General features: G+C 45.0%; 1 protein-coding gene across 1 annotated transcript; it reads left to right on the top strand.

Annotated features, from left to right (window-relative positions):
• The first annotated feature begins 247 nt into the window (after positions 1-247).
• Positions 248-16342, top strand: mertka (c-mer proto-oncogene tyrosine kinase a). The gene is made up of 19 exons (XM_056609530.1): positions 248-668; positions 1278-1626; positions 2036-2136; positions 2399-2569; positions 5768-5854; positions 6140-6255; positions 6569-6758; positions 8099-8244; positions 9515-9650; positions 9765-9915; positions 10920-11008; positions 11131-11226; positions 11315-11395; positions 11562-11654; positions 11888-12006; positions 12806-12915; positions 13559-13718; positions 14098-14234; positions 14765-16342. Exons 1-19 carry the CDS (start codon positions 584-586, stop codon positions 15333-15335), a joined length of 2988 nt encoding a protein of 995 aa, XP_056465505.1. The 5' UTR covers positions 248-583; the 3' UTR covers positions 15336-16342.
• Positions 16343-16385: the final 43 nt, after the last annotated feature.

Here is a 16385-nt window from a genome sequence, read left to right as displayed (position 1 = left end):
CAAACTGCCTACTAATAGTGTAGTCATACTATTTTAGTTTCAATGTTAAGTTATCAACATCTGAGGAAATACTCTTGATATATTACAATTAATTCCTCTTGCCTTCCTTCTTATGATAAAATACATGTATAATCCAGTCACTTGAATAAACGATATATATGCAGTTGCTCAAATTGTCCACATGGGGGAGGACTTTCCCTCAAAAGCTTCTCACGGTCAACATTGTAATTAAGCAGACAAAGGGAAACCAGCAATCTTTTTGTGACAAAAGCTCAGACAACATAAATAACCATTATGTGTAGTCTACGTTACGATTATGTTCGTTTTATTTAGTTAGTTTAACCAAAACGCTTGACTCTAAGAACCGCCTTTTTCTTGGGATACCTCCTCTGACGTCAGGAACATTAACTTTGTTTCCCCAGTAAAAAGGGCTTTACTTTGGCCAGAGTCTGAGTGTGTGTAGACAAAGTGAATCCGGTGTGCAATGTTGACACTGTTTGTGATTGAGCGTGCTCAAAACGTTTGTAAAAGAGCGTCTTAATGCTTTGGAGAGACGCAGGGGACTCGTCTGCCCTGAGAAGCTATGGCCAAGAAGTCAACCGCAGCCTTGTCCAGAAAAGCTCTTTTTACAGCGATATTGGCTATTACTTTGGGAACATTGACAAGTGGTAAGTTGCTGTGGTTGTTGTTGTTGTTGTTTTCTTTATTGGTGCCATTCTTTCTTTGTTTTCTTTTCTTTGTTTTTACAAAAGCTTCTCAGTGCTATTCACATCAATATATCCAAGTGTTAATTTTCTGGGGAATTTAGGGACATTGCTACTAATTTGAAGGTAACCGTTAACAGTGCGGCCCTTGGGGTTCATTATTAATATTGTATGTTCGTTTTAAGTAATATAATAAAGAGAACGGAAAAATCAGATTTTTTATTATAGGACTAGATTTAATTTAATTGTTTTTTTTATTTGCTCGTGACAACATTGCATTTTAAACAAACCGATAGCGCAAGCCTTTATCGAACTGGTGCGAAATAATACATTTTGTCACAAACTATTAACACTGCAATCGTTTTTTTTGTTGTCACTTTACATTTCTATACAACTCAAACAGACTCCAACAGCCTATATGCCTCCCTTTCGTGTGAGCGCATTATTTGTCGATGCTAACCCTTCTTTTGGAATGATCTACAACTTGTGTTCACATAATCTAAAGACATACCGTTACCATCCACAAACGCACAGGTACATAACGTTCTCATTCGTGTAATAACTCCGTTACAGCGTTGCACCCGGCTGCCTTCACCAGACCGTATGGGCGACAGGGTCGAACCCCGAAGCCCACACGCAGCGCGTCCGAGGACTTCATTGCCAAGAAGTCTGCGATGAGACTTCATTTGAGCCAGGAAGACATCAAACAGTTGCAATTCAAGCCCACCATGGGCTCTGGCTTCATTAAGCTGTCAGAAGGACGCGAAGCCAAGTTCAACTGCTCCATCGACCTCCCGGTGCAGCTGGACCTCAACATCGTGTGGCTGAAGAACAACGAGGACCTGGCCGCCAACATGCAGGTGGTGATCAATGAGCTCCAGACCACCAACGATGGAGTCACCACTCTGCTCTCCACCGTGTGGTAACTATTGCTGCAGGTTGCGATGTCCAGAAGCCCTTCTAGTTGTTTGTATTAATTCTGGCCACCCAGTATGATAATGATGATGATTATGATGATGGTGCATGAAGATGATGAGGAGGAGGAGGAGGAGGTCAATTAGTGAGGATAGGGATGATGATGATGATGATGATGATGATGATGATGATGATGATGATGATGGTGAGGAGAAGGCCAATGAGTTAGGATGATGATGATGATGAGGATGAGGATGATGATTATTACGATGGTTGGTGATGATGATGATGAGGATGAGGGCATTTGGTGATGATGGTGATGATCATCATCATCCGAAGGACATTGGGGGAGTATGGTGATGATGATGCTGATAGTGATGACGAAGGTGAATGTGTGTCTGTAATGTGTGCGGCAGCATCAGCCACGTGCAGAGGGTCGACGCGGGCCAGTACCACTGCCGGCTGAGCCTCGGCGACACAACGGTAGAGTCCCCGGCGCTGCTGATCCAGGTGGAAGGTGAGACACGACAGGCTCCAAAACCTACTCCTACCACCAGCCGATGGTGGATAGAATTGACCAATTGGTCAGAATTGATACAAAATGTGCACGGATACATATTAAAACAATTGCATGAGCTGTCGATTTTTTCCACTCGGGCAAAATCGACAAAATGGAAAAATCATAAAAGTACATTTTTCAAACCGATCTGTTGATTGTCGTCAGTACCGGACCGATATAGAGGCCATGGTTTTACCGATTGACCACCCGGTTCTTCCAGGTCTTCCGACGTTCATCCGACAACCGGAGGACGTGAGTGTGAGGGCCAACACCTCGTTCGTGTTGTCCTGCGAGGCGGTGGGCCCCCCAGGCCCGATCACCATCCGCTGGCTGCGGGACGGCAAACCGGACGGAGACTTTCGCCCGTCTCCCAGTAACCACACCGTCCCAGGTGAGACACCAACAGGCACACGCAGCCAAACGCTCTCGCAGTGTGTCCCGTGCTGGGCCAGAGGATACTGGGAGACTTTTGGAGAGATACACCTCCCGGATCATGGTCTGTTTCTCTCACTCTCACTCTCACACTCTCTCTCTCTCTCACTCTTTCTCTCTCTCACACACTAGTTCTCTCTCTCACTCTTTTTCTCGCTCACACTCTCTTTTTCTCTCTCTCTCTAACACACACACAAAAATTCTCTCTCTCTTTCTATCAAACATTCTCTCTCTCTCTCTCACGTCAAAATACGATTTATATTTACCAACTAATGCTTATGCAAACCTAAAGATAAAATCTGTCAATTGGTCTGATTCCTCTCCAGACCAGCTGTGGGAATGTTGAATTCCTTTCAAGAAGAGATAAAGAATGTAGTTGGTCTTACTCAGCTTGTCTAGTAGTTTCTGTTCTGCCTTGTCTGTGCTACCTCAGCGTCTGTCGTACCTCAGTGTCTGTCCTTTGCTTACTTCAATAGTTGCACCATGGTCTGTATCACTGTTGGTGGTGCTTTACTATGGCCTGGCCCTGGGAGACCTGGGATATATCGACAGCTTCGATAAGCATTATCATAGGAACTAATCCAAGCCAGTGTTTAAAAGGATATTCAGCGCTTAATTAGTTGTTTGTTTGGTATTCAGCAACCAAGATTGAATTCCTTAAAAAATAAAAAAACATCGTTGCAGGGTTTAATTGGAAGAAACAGCCTACTCCTTTTGTACTTTACTCCCTTTTATTCACAGTCCCCTTTGCTAGGAATTGCAGTTAAATGATGTTGAATGGGGCTAAAGAATGCGTTTCCAAAACGCAAGCCAAGAGGCTAAAAAGTAGAGGGTCAGGGCTTTGTTTTGGTTCTGCTTGTGTCCGGACCCAACCATTAAAGGGCGTATTGGGGGTTGGGTTTGGGGTACTGGTGGTAGTGGTGGCTGTGGTGGGGAGGGGGGCAACGCAGAGAGAGAGAGAGAGAGTGCTCGGGGGTTGGCTCCCGGGACAATGGCTTGATTCATGAGTGAACCCACGGCGCTGCAGGGGTGGGTGGAAAGTGAAGCCTGTTGTATCCAGGCTGGGCATACAGGCCGGGCTTCATCCACACTGATGCACCAACGGTCACAACACAACAAGGGCCTCTTCCTATATATCAGTCAACATATGCCCCCCGCTCAGTCTGCTTGTTTGACTCTAATAATAACAATTATAGGTATATCTCCGTTAAATGAATTGTAAGCCCCATCCGGGTTTTTTAATATGAAACAGTTACACAATGGTGACAGTAATTAGTGCACTCTTTAGTCTACAATCAGCCTCTATTTAGTCCCCCTTATTGCCCTGAACGCACTGAACTCTGAAGCTAAGTGCGGCCTCTCCAAAAGCAAATGAACGTTACGTAAAAGCCAGTCCTACAGTAGGGACGCTCGCTTTCTTCTACCCGATCCGTTGTTAAACGCACTCTGCACCCTGCCACGGATTCATGCACAGTGGTTGAAAGAAAAAAAAAGGAAAAGCAGCTACGGAACCTTCTGGGCCGGACTGGTGAAATGGAATGCTTCCAAACCTGATAATTATAGGCCCCTTGGTCCACACTGCTTCCATATGGCTTATTATATATACAGTTGGTCCAAATCACAGCCTAATCTCTGCCATTTGTTGTTCCCATTTGAGCGGCGACTAACTTTCGATGACCTCTCACTTCTGTAACGGGCCTCTAAGATGCAAATGAAAGGGAAAGAACAAGAAAAATTCCCAATTTGTTCAACTTTTTGTAATCATGTTTCATTTTATTTCGCTTTTACTCTACAACATGTGTTCTACTGGCCAGTCTCATTCACCAACCTTTTACACTTTATTCCTCAAACCTGAAGTCAGGCACGTGTCACCAGGGCCGACGGACTGCGGGGGAAAGTGAGGCAGTCCTGGGGGGGCCCAAGGCAGAGGGGGGGCACACGGCAATAAAAAAAAAGTAAAAAAAAAAATATATATATTTTTTAAATATTTTACTTGAATTATCCACCAGCCCATAGTGTTAGGAGTCGCACACGGCCACGTCTCCTACCCCCCCCCCCCCGTCAACAATTCAGCGCAGGGGGGGGGGGGGGGGCCATCAGTACCTCTTGTATACAGGGCCCAGGATTTGGTGCAACGGCCCTGCGTGTCACTATTGCTGCTGTTTGCACAGTGATCTTTGTCAAACTGGCATGAGATTGAAAAGCCTTTTTTTTTACAACCACAAACCAGCTGGCTCAATGCCTTCTTTGGCCTCATTCATGGCATTCTGTGAATTCTGATCATTAGCCTAGAATTATGTTTTTGACATTAGTTTGCTAAGCCCTGCCTTCAGTGGTATTTGAATGTTATTACCGGTCAGTGCCCTATTCATACTTCCCCATCTACTCTCTCTTTCTACATTACTACCATGGTTCAATGTTACAAAGGTCTCTTTACCAACTGCAGTGCAGTGTGGTGAGCCACTGAATTATATGATTCTCTGAGCTGCCTTTGGACTTTGATCAGTTCAAATATGATAATTTGACTCGCATAAAGAAGTCTGATTGATAGCAGTTAAAGACAGACTCAAGGGAGCAAAGACTTGTGTCTGCGGAAAGGCACTCTGGTTCCAGGCAACTGTCAAAAGGATGGCTTCGGATTTGCACTGTTCGAATAGTTCCCAGCAACAGAGGGGACAGTGGGCACAAAAGAGACATTATTTAGTGGCTATCGCAGGCCTTTTGTAACTGGGCAGAGTCGTGTGCTGATTGAAAGATTTTGTGAACAGTCCAGATCACATGCCTGTTGGCAATAAAAAATGCAGAAGCGATTTTGTGAAACTTTTGAGATAAAGCAAGGTATGAAAGTGTCTCACATCATGCGATTTTCTTTCTATTGTTCTCAATACGTATGCAGTTGCACATGATTATTTCAGATCCTGATATATTGTCACTTTCAGAAATAGAGATAGCGCATTGTTAATAAATTAGAAAATATATGAAACTAAAAAGAAATGTACCAGCAAAGGATGCTGCGTTGCCCTGGTAGGCTTCTTATAGCTTCCTATACCGTGAAGCATTGTCAGGAAGTATAAAGTTGTTATTTTGTGTTATCGCGTATCACAGGGTCACAGTTTTCTGTACTTATGGTTTCCCATGTGTTTCACTTGGTCCCCAGGAGTGGACAAGTATACTCAGTTCAACTGTGAAGCTTACAACAAGAAGGGTATCAGCACTTCCAGAGAAGCAAATGTCCACATAAAAGGTAACATTTTAGACTTAGTCTTTCAACCACCAACAGACTTATATCATACAAGCATTGTCTAAGGGAGGGCCCTTTTGTAATGAAGTGTGTGTGTGTGTGTGTGTGTGTGTGTGTGTGTGTGTGTGTGTGTGTGTGTGTGTGTGTGTGTGTGTGTGTGTGTGTGTGTGTGTGTGTGTGTGTGTGTGTGTGTGTGTGTGTGTGTTTGTGTGTGTGTGTGCGTGTCTGTGTGTGTTTGTGTGTGTGCTTCTGGTTTTTTTTTTCCCTTCCCTCCTCTCCTCGCTAAAGTGCTTCCCCAAGCCGTCTCTGAGGTCGCGGTGATCGAGAGGCAGTCCAACAAGCTGATCTTGAGTTGGACCGCGGGACACGACGGTTTCGCTCCGTTAACCAGGTGTCACATCAGGGTGAGCATCACACGGGGACACCATTAACTAACCTGAACACTGGCTGTCCAGCTAACTAGAACCATCCCACGAGGGTAAAACGCAACCACGAAATGAAATGAAACCCTTGCCGTCAATTTTGTTATAATTCAACATGAGACATTGATTTTAAACTGGAAGTCTTTTTTGACTGTATATCTCTGATACATGAACCGTACTCGGTCTTTCCCTGTGTTCTTCATCTGTTGCTTTTTCACCCAAACATGGCTTGTGAACAGCTTGTGTGGCCGTAAAGGTTAACTTCATGCCCCTGCTCTCCCCACCCCACCCCCAGATTAAAGAAGTGAGCCGGAGAAGGGGCGAGGTCATGAACACGAGGCTCATCAACGTCACGGTGCCCCCCTTCCAGTGCGAGGTCCCGGGACTGCAGGCCCTGACCGGGTACAACTTCAGCATCTCCTGCAGCAACGACATGGGCTCGTCCCCAGGCAGCCCCTGGATGCAGGACACCACCACAGAGGGAGGTGGGTGTGGCCCCCAGACTACCAGGGGGCTAGGCTAAAGGCTGGCGCACGCGGCTGCCATGGTTCATGCCTCCAACCAGATTTTGTCCAAAGGATTCTTTGGCAGATTTACGATGTTGATCTGGATAGGGTGTTGTCTTTTGGCAACAGTGGAAACTTGAGGGCAGCTTTCCTTTGGGGACCTCCTCATAAGTGGATACGGTCCTTCCAATTTCTCTAAAGTAGGCTATTATAAAACCATAACAACATTTGAGCGAACACTTATTACATAAAAAAAGTATTTTAGGACCTCGCACTGAAATGCTTCATCCATGGCAGGAATTCTCTGAAAGAAATCGTAGCCAAGTGTGTTGCTTTCCTGTGGGTACGCAATAGGAAATAGGATTGACATCACAGAGAAAACATACTGGGTGCGGCCGATTCCCAGTTCCTTCCGGGAGACCCCATGGGGGAGTTTTTAGTTGACTGATGAACCAATATAGAAGATTACCAGATTTTTGTCATACATGGAACGTCGTAAACAAAGTTACAAACGGAGGAATCATTTTGTAGTGTTTTTGTGGTGGGTTCTCAGAGTTTTATTGTAGTTTTGCCATGTATGCCAATTATGAAGCCTTAGAGTGACATGCCTGTTTTTCTTCTCCTTTCCTCCTTCTCGTTCCCTCTATTGTTCCACCTCTTCTTCTTCTTTTCTTCTTCTTCTTCTTCTTCTTCTTCTTCTTCTTCTTCTTCTTCTTCTTCTTCTTCTTCTTCTTCTTCTTCTTCTTCTTCTTCTTCTTCTTCTTCTTCTTTCTTCTTCTTCTTTTCTTCTTCTTCTCTTTCTTTCTTCTTTTCTCTTCTTTCTTTTCCTTCTTCTTCTTTCTTCTTCTTCTTCTCTTTCTTTTCTTTTCTTCTTCTTTCTTCTTTCTTCTCTTTTCGTTTCTTCTTTTCTCTGTCTTCCCTCTCTTCTTCTTCTTCTTCTCTTCTTTCTTCTTTTTCTTGTTCTCTTTCTTTTTCTTCTTTTCTTTCTCTTCTTCTTATTTTTTCTTCTTCTTCTCTTCTTTTTTTTCTCTTCTTCTTTTTCTTTCTCTCTTCCCTCTTCCTTCTTCTTTCTTCTTCTCTTTTTTCTTTTTTCTCTTCTTTTTCTTTCTTCTTCTTTTTTCTTCTTCTTTTCTTTCTCTTTCTTCCTTTCTCTTCCCCTCTTCTCTTACTTCTCTCTTCCTTTCCCTCTTTTTCTCCCTCTTCCGCTCTTTCTTCTTCTTTGTTTCTTTTTTTTCTTCTCTTCTTTCTTTTCTTTTTTCTCTTCTTCTTCTTCTTCTTCTTCTTCTTCTGCTTCTTCTGCTTCTTCTTCTCCTCCCCAGTGCCGTCGGTTTATCCGCGTAACGTCACCCTGCGTCTGAATGAGACGATGCTGGTCGTCAGGTGGAAGGCGCCGCCGTCGGACAAGATCAACGGCATCCTACAGGGCTACGACGTCATCGTCAAACACGGGACACGAGAGAGCAAGGTGAGGGGACGGACGCTGCTGCAAGTACTCTGAATAGTGTGTCTCAGATAGGGGATATTCTTGTTGGCTCTTACGATTTTCTTGTTTTTCTGCCAAAGCTTAATTGGCTTAGCTGATTTAATCAGAGTGAGAGATACAAGGCTGTCCTCGTCCATGACCATCTATTACTATGAGTCATTTATGACAAATCGGTTTTTAAAAAACTGATTTTGACCTCCTTCCTGTCTGGCTCTGACTCTAACAAAATACTTTCCATTCTCCGTCCTGCAGTGTGTGTGGTATCATTCGTAGCACTTTTAACACTTCCTGGAAGTCCAGGCATGGGATCCTGAATAAATAGTGGCAATTTCTGGGACATGTGTTGTTGCCTGCCCCCAGTCCCCTGATACGATCGGTGTTGTCATGGTTCTGTGACTGCACTCGGATACTCTCTAGTACAATGCTGTGCTTCCTGTCCCCCACAGACTTGTAGTGGTAGGAAGAGGAAGTTGACTCCAGTGTTTTAAACCTGGAAAGGGCCCTTTTTCCTTTTTTCTCCTTCGGGCCCCTAAGCATGAGTCACGCCGAGGAGATGGAATATGAATACAATGCACGGCTCGACGTCGGGCCTGACAAAACTCATGTGCGTTGTCCGGTCGAATGGGTGATGTCATGACACACAAAGCCTTTGTTTTAATGCCCGCGATGACTGGAAATGAGTGAAAGGCCAGTTGTTGTGTTGACGTGTGATCTGCTTCTGTATTGTCGCAAAATAAGACGACAAAAGCACCCTCCAAAATGACATACAAAAACTAAATATATCTTGAATAAACGTATTTATCCATGTGTATTGTCCTAGAGGAAAGTATATCTGTCGTTTATTGTTACTTTAATCATACAATCGCTTTCCCTTGCCCCATGGGTAGGATTCATCGAGTGTTGCACGTGTTATAGTCGGGCTCTGTGACCCCCACGCATCATCACGAGGTGTTGTGAAACACAGGACTGCGTTCATCACGTGTCACCGAACCTCTGCAGATTACCGGACGCTTACTCTTCTTCCCTTTTTCAAATGCAGCCCTAAGCTTTTGGGAAACAAACTCGCCCACCTCTGACACTTAAAGTCTTAAGATTAGCTGACAATTTGCTGACAGCTACAATCCATATCCATAATCAATGGTATCTGTTGGCGTTTTATTCTGTTTAATAACAATTGTGTTCATCATCACAAATAGATGAAGAACGAAACACAAATCTCATCAAATCCCATTTGTGTCTCTGCTTACGTCAGACTCACAGCGACTCCACCACGGCCTATGTGGCTCTGCTGGAATTCAACACCACCTACAGCGTGGAGGTGGCCGCCTGCACCCAGACAGGGCGAGGCATGGCCAGCCCCCCGGTCTCCATCTTTGTCCCCGAGAACAGTAAGCTCCTGTCCCCTCCTATGCACCTCCTCGACTCCCTTCTCCTCCGAGAGCAGACGGGCTGAAAGAGTAAACAAACCGCCTTATCTCTTCTTTTATTTTTCTTGGTTGCAGCCTGGATCCTTTCCCCGTCCTCCAGCCCGGACACCAGGGGGTCCGACTCCTACTACGTGGTCCTGGCGGTGGCGTCTGGGGCCTTCCTGATGCTGGTGGTCCTCTGGTTGGCTATCTGTGTCAACAACGGCACGCTGAACTCTTTGTTTGGGTACGTTGGCATGTGGGTCTCGAGTCATAAACTAAATCTGGTCTATTTACTGCTGTTTGCTGTTTCGTCATTATCTATCCGACCCTTTCATCCACACTGACTTAAGTGGAAGTTATAGTCGCTGTGACTCGCCATTCGTGAAGTTTGTGGATAGTCCACGGTCCACCGTCATGGAATTTGTAGTTCCCATTTCTGTAGCAAAATTTTGGATACACATTTCGCACACGCTGTTCGCAGAGCTTTAAAATGGTGGAGGTGCGCGACTTGTTGTCAAAAGCTGTATGAGCCGAGGGGATTCGAGGTTGACGCCGACTGGCGCGGTTCACGCACAGCGACTATAATGGGCCATTACAGTGAATCTCATACGGGTTATTACGGAGCAGATGTATCCCTACACACTATCCAGGACTATCTAATCAACATCTGTGCTAATTATTTGGATGTGACCTTGCTGCATCTGCTAAATGCTTTTGGGGCTGCTTGGTTCTTAAGCTTACGCGTCGACAGTAGTAGTTTTTCAGTGACTTATATCCTTCCTTGAACATGCAAACATCTGTTGCAAGTCCTTATCGACTAAATGTTTCCGATCTGAGTTCATATACGAGGTTCCATTTCCTGTAAATCGCCTATTGTCTGGCCCTGAGGTCCACAGCTGGTATGCCGAATTCGTCGTGCTGCCAACCCAAAAGAAACCTCTTCCTCCACATAAACATCACCATCCCCCTCTCACAAAACACCTAGCAAACAGCTGCACAGGCTGAGGAATTTATTGTCAGGTCTGTGACTCAGTGCCGCCAAGCAGAATGGTGATAACAGCGTTTCACGGGATGCCAGCCCAGCAGCAAAACAATAGCGGACTAAAGCCACCCCTCTTTCCCACAGAGGGCTCTTACTATCATACTTAGTGGGTAGGACTGTTGATGTTGCAGAGTGTCTCATTTTGCCCCGTGCTATTTGTGATTCCGTTTCCCTTTTCTTTTGCGTCTCCCTGGCGCCCTCTGCAGGCGGCTGTTTGGAAGTGGAGACAAGCAGCAGCCTGTCGTGCAGTACAAGCCCCCAAGGAGCTACAACCGCTCTGTGGTGGAAGTCACACGTATGTTCCGGAATGAGGAGGAGGGATACTGTAGTGTGTGTGTGTGTGTGTGCTGTACCTTTATGATTGTGCCGAAGGTATGTTCTACATTAATAATTGACATTTGTGTATCTTCTCTGTAGTTAGGAACCTCGGGGTTAGCGAGGAGCTCCAGGCCAAACTTCAGGATGTCATGATCGCTAGGAGCCTGCTCTCTATAGGGAAGATCCTGGGAGAAGGTGAGCGGAGTGACGACTGAATGTGTCCAAGGAGAGTCACAGTTCATGAACACATGCAGATGTTTATTTATCATGCGTATTCCGACAGGTGAATTTGGCTCAGTGGTGGAGGGACATTTGAGGCGACCCAACGGGACATCGGAGAAGGTGGCTGTGAAGACCATGAAAAGTGAGCTATAGTCTCTGGATGAGGTTACTGTTTAAAAATGCTATATGCACAAATAGAACCACAATAGTTGTCAAATTTTCCAATTAAATGACTATATATACTCACAATTTGAAAAAAGCAATTTGCTAAAAGCTGCTCACATTCTGTTCTTTTCCTTCCTGTCCAGTGGACAGCTTTTCCCAAAGGGAGATTGATGAGTTTCTGAACGAGGCAGCCTGCATGAAAGACTTCCACCATCCCAATGTCATCAGGCTACAGGGTAATACTTCACCAATATAATGTAATAATCCACACTTTAGCCTACTCAAAATTGTAGACTCACATAACTGGTACCCACTGTGATTTGATTACAAGATGATGAGGAGAGAGCTAAGTGTGTTTCCCTGTGGGTCTTTGTGTTTGTGTGCGTGTGCGTGCACGTGTTTGTATGTTTGTGTGTGTTTGTGCGCGCATCTGTGTGTGTCTGTGTGTGTGTGTGTGTGTGTGTGTCAGGTGTGTGCTTGGAGGAAGGCTCCGGACATTTCCCCAAGCCCATGGTCATCCTGCCCTTCATGAAGCACGGAGACTTGCACAGCTTCCTACTCCGCACCCGCCTGGGAGATAGTAATGTGGTGAGGAGTTTGGGTTCTGGGGTTTCCTCCATGCACTGTACTGGCCTCACACAGACAGACCCTATCCACTCCACTTGTTAGGTCTGAAGAGCCAGACCCTATCCACTCCACTTGTTAGGTCTGAAGAGCCAGACCCTATCCGCTCCACTTGTTAGGTCTGAAGAGCCGGACCCTATCCGCTCCACTTGTTAGGTCTGAAGAGCCGGACCCTATCCGCTCCACTGGTTAGGTCTGAAGAGCCAGACCCTATCCGCTCCACTTGTTAGGTCTGAAGAGCCGGACCCTATCCGCTCCACTTGTTAGGTCTGAAGAGCCAGACCCTATCCGCTCCACTGGTTAGGTCTGAAGAGCCAGACCCTATCCGCTCCACTTGTTAGGTCTGAAGAGTCTGCCGTCAGCATGCTTAGCTCCACAGGCCAGTCTAACCCAGATGACGTTCATGCTGCCCTATTTCCAAAGTAAACACCATTAGCGTCATCAACATCGCTCACTGGGGCTCAACGGTTGGCAAACTGAATTTAGTTTGGAGCCCAGTGGTGTAGAGTTTCTTATCTAATATCTGACTGACAGTGAGCAGGTGTCTTTTTTTTATAAAAGTAGTAGTTGAGTAATACCGCATAAAGAAGTATATATTTTTGTTAATATTCTTTTAATTATTATTATGAGATTGTTGATTTTGAACATTAGCCACCACTTAAACAAGTTATAAAGTTTCCATGAACCTATTTAAAATTTTGAATCTTTCTTTGTCTTATCAGGATAATAACTAACGTTTTTTCTTCTTTCTTAATCTACTCAGTTCCTGCCCACTCAGACACTGCTGAAGTTCATGGTGGACATCGCTACGGGGATGGAGTACCTCAGCGGCCGCAACTTCCTGCACCGCGACCTGGCCGCGCGCAACTGCATGTGAGGCTTCCTGCTGGCCCTCACGGAGATATCAGACCTAGTGAACACTGAAGTGTTGAAACTGGGGACGCACAGCTATGAAATTCCTTTCATAAGCTAAGATAAACCGATATTGATTAGTTATTTCGTCATGAACAGAAATCAGAAATTTTTTATTTATTTATTTTTGAAAAACATTTATAAACCATTAATATCTGCCTCACCACCAAACAATACAGGCATTGCTCAATTCGGCCGATATTGCCCGATATACATCAGGGGACAATATATCGATGCAATGAATACTACTGTACTGTATTTTTTTACAAACAGATTGACATGATTTCAACATTACTTTAGGCAAGGCAAGGCAAGGCAACTTTATTTATATAGCACTTTTCATACACAAGGCAGACTCAAAGTGCTTCACATATAAACATTGTCATACAATAAAATAAAATATTAGATAAGTAAAAGAAAACATATGCAAAGAAATGGGTAAAATAGAAAGTTAAAAAGTCATTTTAGTATTAAAATAGAAAATAAAGGCAAAGTTAAAAAAGCTTTTTACAAAATGCAATGTATTTAAGATTTAGCAGAAAGCTAAAGCAAACATAGGACAATATAATCCCAGATTTAGACCAAACTGTAATTCCTCTGATAGGCTGCGTGACGACATGTCGGTGTGCGTGGCTGATTTCGGCTTGTCTAAGAAGATCTACAGCGGGGACTACTACAGGCAGGGTCGCATCGCCAAGATGCCCGTGAAGTGGATCGCGATGGAGAGCCTCGCTGACCGGGTGTTCACCATTAAGAGCGATGTGGTGAGCGTTTCCTCCTGCGGACAAGAACGTCCCCTTTTAACACGCTCTGCTGCATGACTAGTTTATGTGGTAATAATGGATTGTTATCTGCAACATCATGATTTTTGCGGATAACGATCAGTACAAAATATTCTTCTTCTCTGTAATTACTCGGGTGCTTTCCAAAAATAACGCAGCCATTACTCGTTGCAACACTCATTGTGTAACATTTAAATGTCCCTATCTTAAAACTGAAAGGAATGTAATTACAGCCCAAAATTCCTGAAATAAATACACATGCACTACTTCCCAATGCTATCTAACAGCGCTGATGATAAAGAGGTATTGACTTTGAATATGAATATGAGGTACTCACTGAAGAACACTGTGTTTCATGCAGTGGGCGTTTGGAGTCACCATGTGGGAGATTTCCACCCGAGGCATGACGCCCTACCCCGGGGTGCAGAACCATGAGATCTACGACTACCTGCTGGAGGGCCACAGACTGAAGCAGCCGGCAGACTGCCTCGACGACCTGTAAGCCTTTAACATTAACACAAAATCAATCAGGGCTCAAGCGATTCAGTTCATTAAAGATATAGGTTTTTGGAGACTAGAATGATTGTCTTTACGTTAAAGAGTATTTGGATTTGGAAGATATATCCCATTCATCTTCTTTTTGGCAGGAGAAAAAATATACGTAATACTTAATGATTGTTAAAGTACATGCTAAGTGGACTGAATTGATATTGTGCTTTTCTAACCTATCGCCATTCAAAGCAATTCACAATTAGTGCCCCGCATTCACCCATTGCACACATTCATGCAGACAGCTTGCCAGGGGGCAGTTAGGTTGAGATGTCTTGCTCAGCGACACCTCGACACTCTGCTGGGAGGTGCCAGGGTATCAAACCAGCAACCTTCCTGTTAAAGACCCGCAAGCAGCTGACAGTGTGTGTGTGTGTGTGTGTGTGTGTGTGTGTGTGTGTGTGTGTGTGTGTGTGTGTGTGTGTGTGTGTGTGTGTGTGTGTGTGTGTGTGTGTGTGTGTGTGTGTGTCTGGGTCCAGGTACGAGATCATGTACAGCTGCTGGAGGGTGGACCCCCTGGACCGACCGCTGTTCCCCCAGCTGCTAGAGCGGCTGGAGAAGCTGGCGGAGAAGCTCCCCGAGTCTTCCAGCAAGGACGACATCATCTACATCAACACCAGCTTCCCCGAAGAGGAGCACGACCTGGAGCTGCTCGGCGCGGATGAGGACCCCCACCCGGGCCTCCACGGCGGCGCGTTCGGTGGGGCGTGCGGCTCGCCCTCCCCCGCCTGCGCCCGTCGCGCCCGGGCGCCGGGACACTCGGTGGTCACCGCCGACGTTCACGGGAGCAACCGTGACGGATGCAACCGTGACGACGGCCGCGACAACGGCGCCGACGACGGCGCCGACGACGCCGACGGTGACGTTGACGTCGACGGCGATCGTTACGTCGTCGTCGTCAGACCCTCGGACCCTTCCTCGAGATCCGCCCCCTCCGCCAACCTCGTTGCCGTGGAAACGCCCCTTTTGCCGAGAGACGGTTCGGCGCGAACGGCGGCAAACGGAGCGGGCGTGGATCACGGGTCATGTGACACATCTTCCCTGCTCTAAGGACAAGGGCAGAGGACAGAGAACATGTTTTCGAGGGGCAGCAAAAAGTGTGTGTGTCTAAGGACTTTTGGAGCACATTGACATTTCGCAGTCGGTTGTTTTGTGTTGATTTTGATTTGAAGATGTACAAGGCAAGGCGACGTACCCTCTCCGTGGTATGCCTACACACCAGTGTTAATAGGGACAACGTTTCGGATTTCCAAATGTTTTAATAAGCTTTTGATATAACTGTGAATTAGTTTACTTTACTGAACCATTGCTTCGTCGTGAAAATCGTGGAATATTTATTTTATAACCCTGAGATTTTGCAGCTTACACTAAAATGTTGTAAAGGATTTGATTGACCCTTTGCAGAACCTGTGCATCTACAATATGTGTTCTTTAAAAATTTCTCTCTGCTCTCTCTATGTTAACAAAGTCTAGACTACTCCACAGACGACTACTGAGGAATAGAGACCTTTGCTTTGGTTTGGGCAGCATTAAGAGAGGATGGACTCATCTTCTGCTTTGATGGGGTATTTTTGCAGCAGAAAATAAATATTACACTATTTATCAACATTACAAAAGGTATGGAGTAAAAAATATCAAGTGACACCTGCAATTGTCACATTGCCATCAACAGGTTTCTCTCCAGTGCAATAAGTGTTTGAAAACATTAAAGTTAGGTTTATCTCCTCTGCATTTTGTCAATGAACGAAAGCCTAGGGAAATGTATATAAAACATAATATAATACGTTTTTAAATCGTTGGTGCCGTTTATAATAAAAATGCTTCAAACCGTCATAGCGTTGTACCGCAATGTTTTCATGAAAAGAAGGTTGGATTAAAAACAATAATAAATAACGGTAAACCTTCTATGATAATTGGTAAAGATGCCAATACTACATTGTGGCATTGGTCATATTGGATAGCTTTTTCTTTCTTAAATATTTATTAAAGTGGTAAAATGATTCTAAGTAAGTAGGCTAAGTAAGCATTGTATTTCCTCTATCACGAGAGAAATTTGCTTTGGGCAAACAGAGAATCGGCGACACATAGCCTACAAGATGT

Source organism: Gadus chalcogrammus, chromosome 15 (assembly GCF_026213295.1).
Source record: "Gadus chalcogrammus isolate NIFS_2021 chromosome 15, NIFS_Gcha_1.0, whole genome shotgun sequence".
In the NCBI taxonomy this organism is placed as follows: Eukaryota; Metazoa; Chordata; class Actinopteri; order Gadiformes; family Gadidae; genus Gadus; species Gadus chalcogrammus.
The sequence above is the reverse complement of the archived record's forward strand: the minus strand, read 5'-3'. Positions and strand labels throughout refer to the sequence as shown.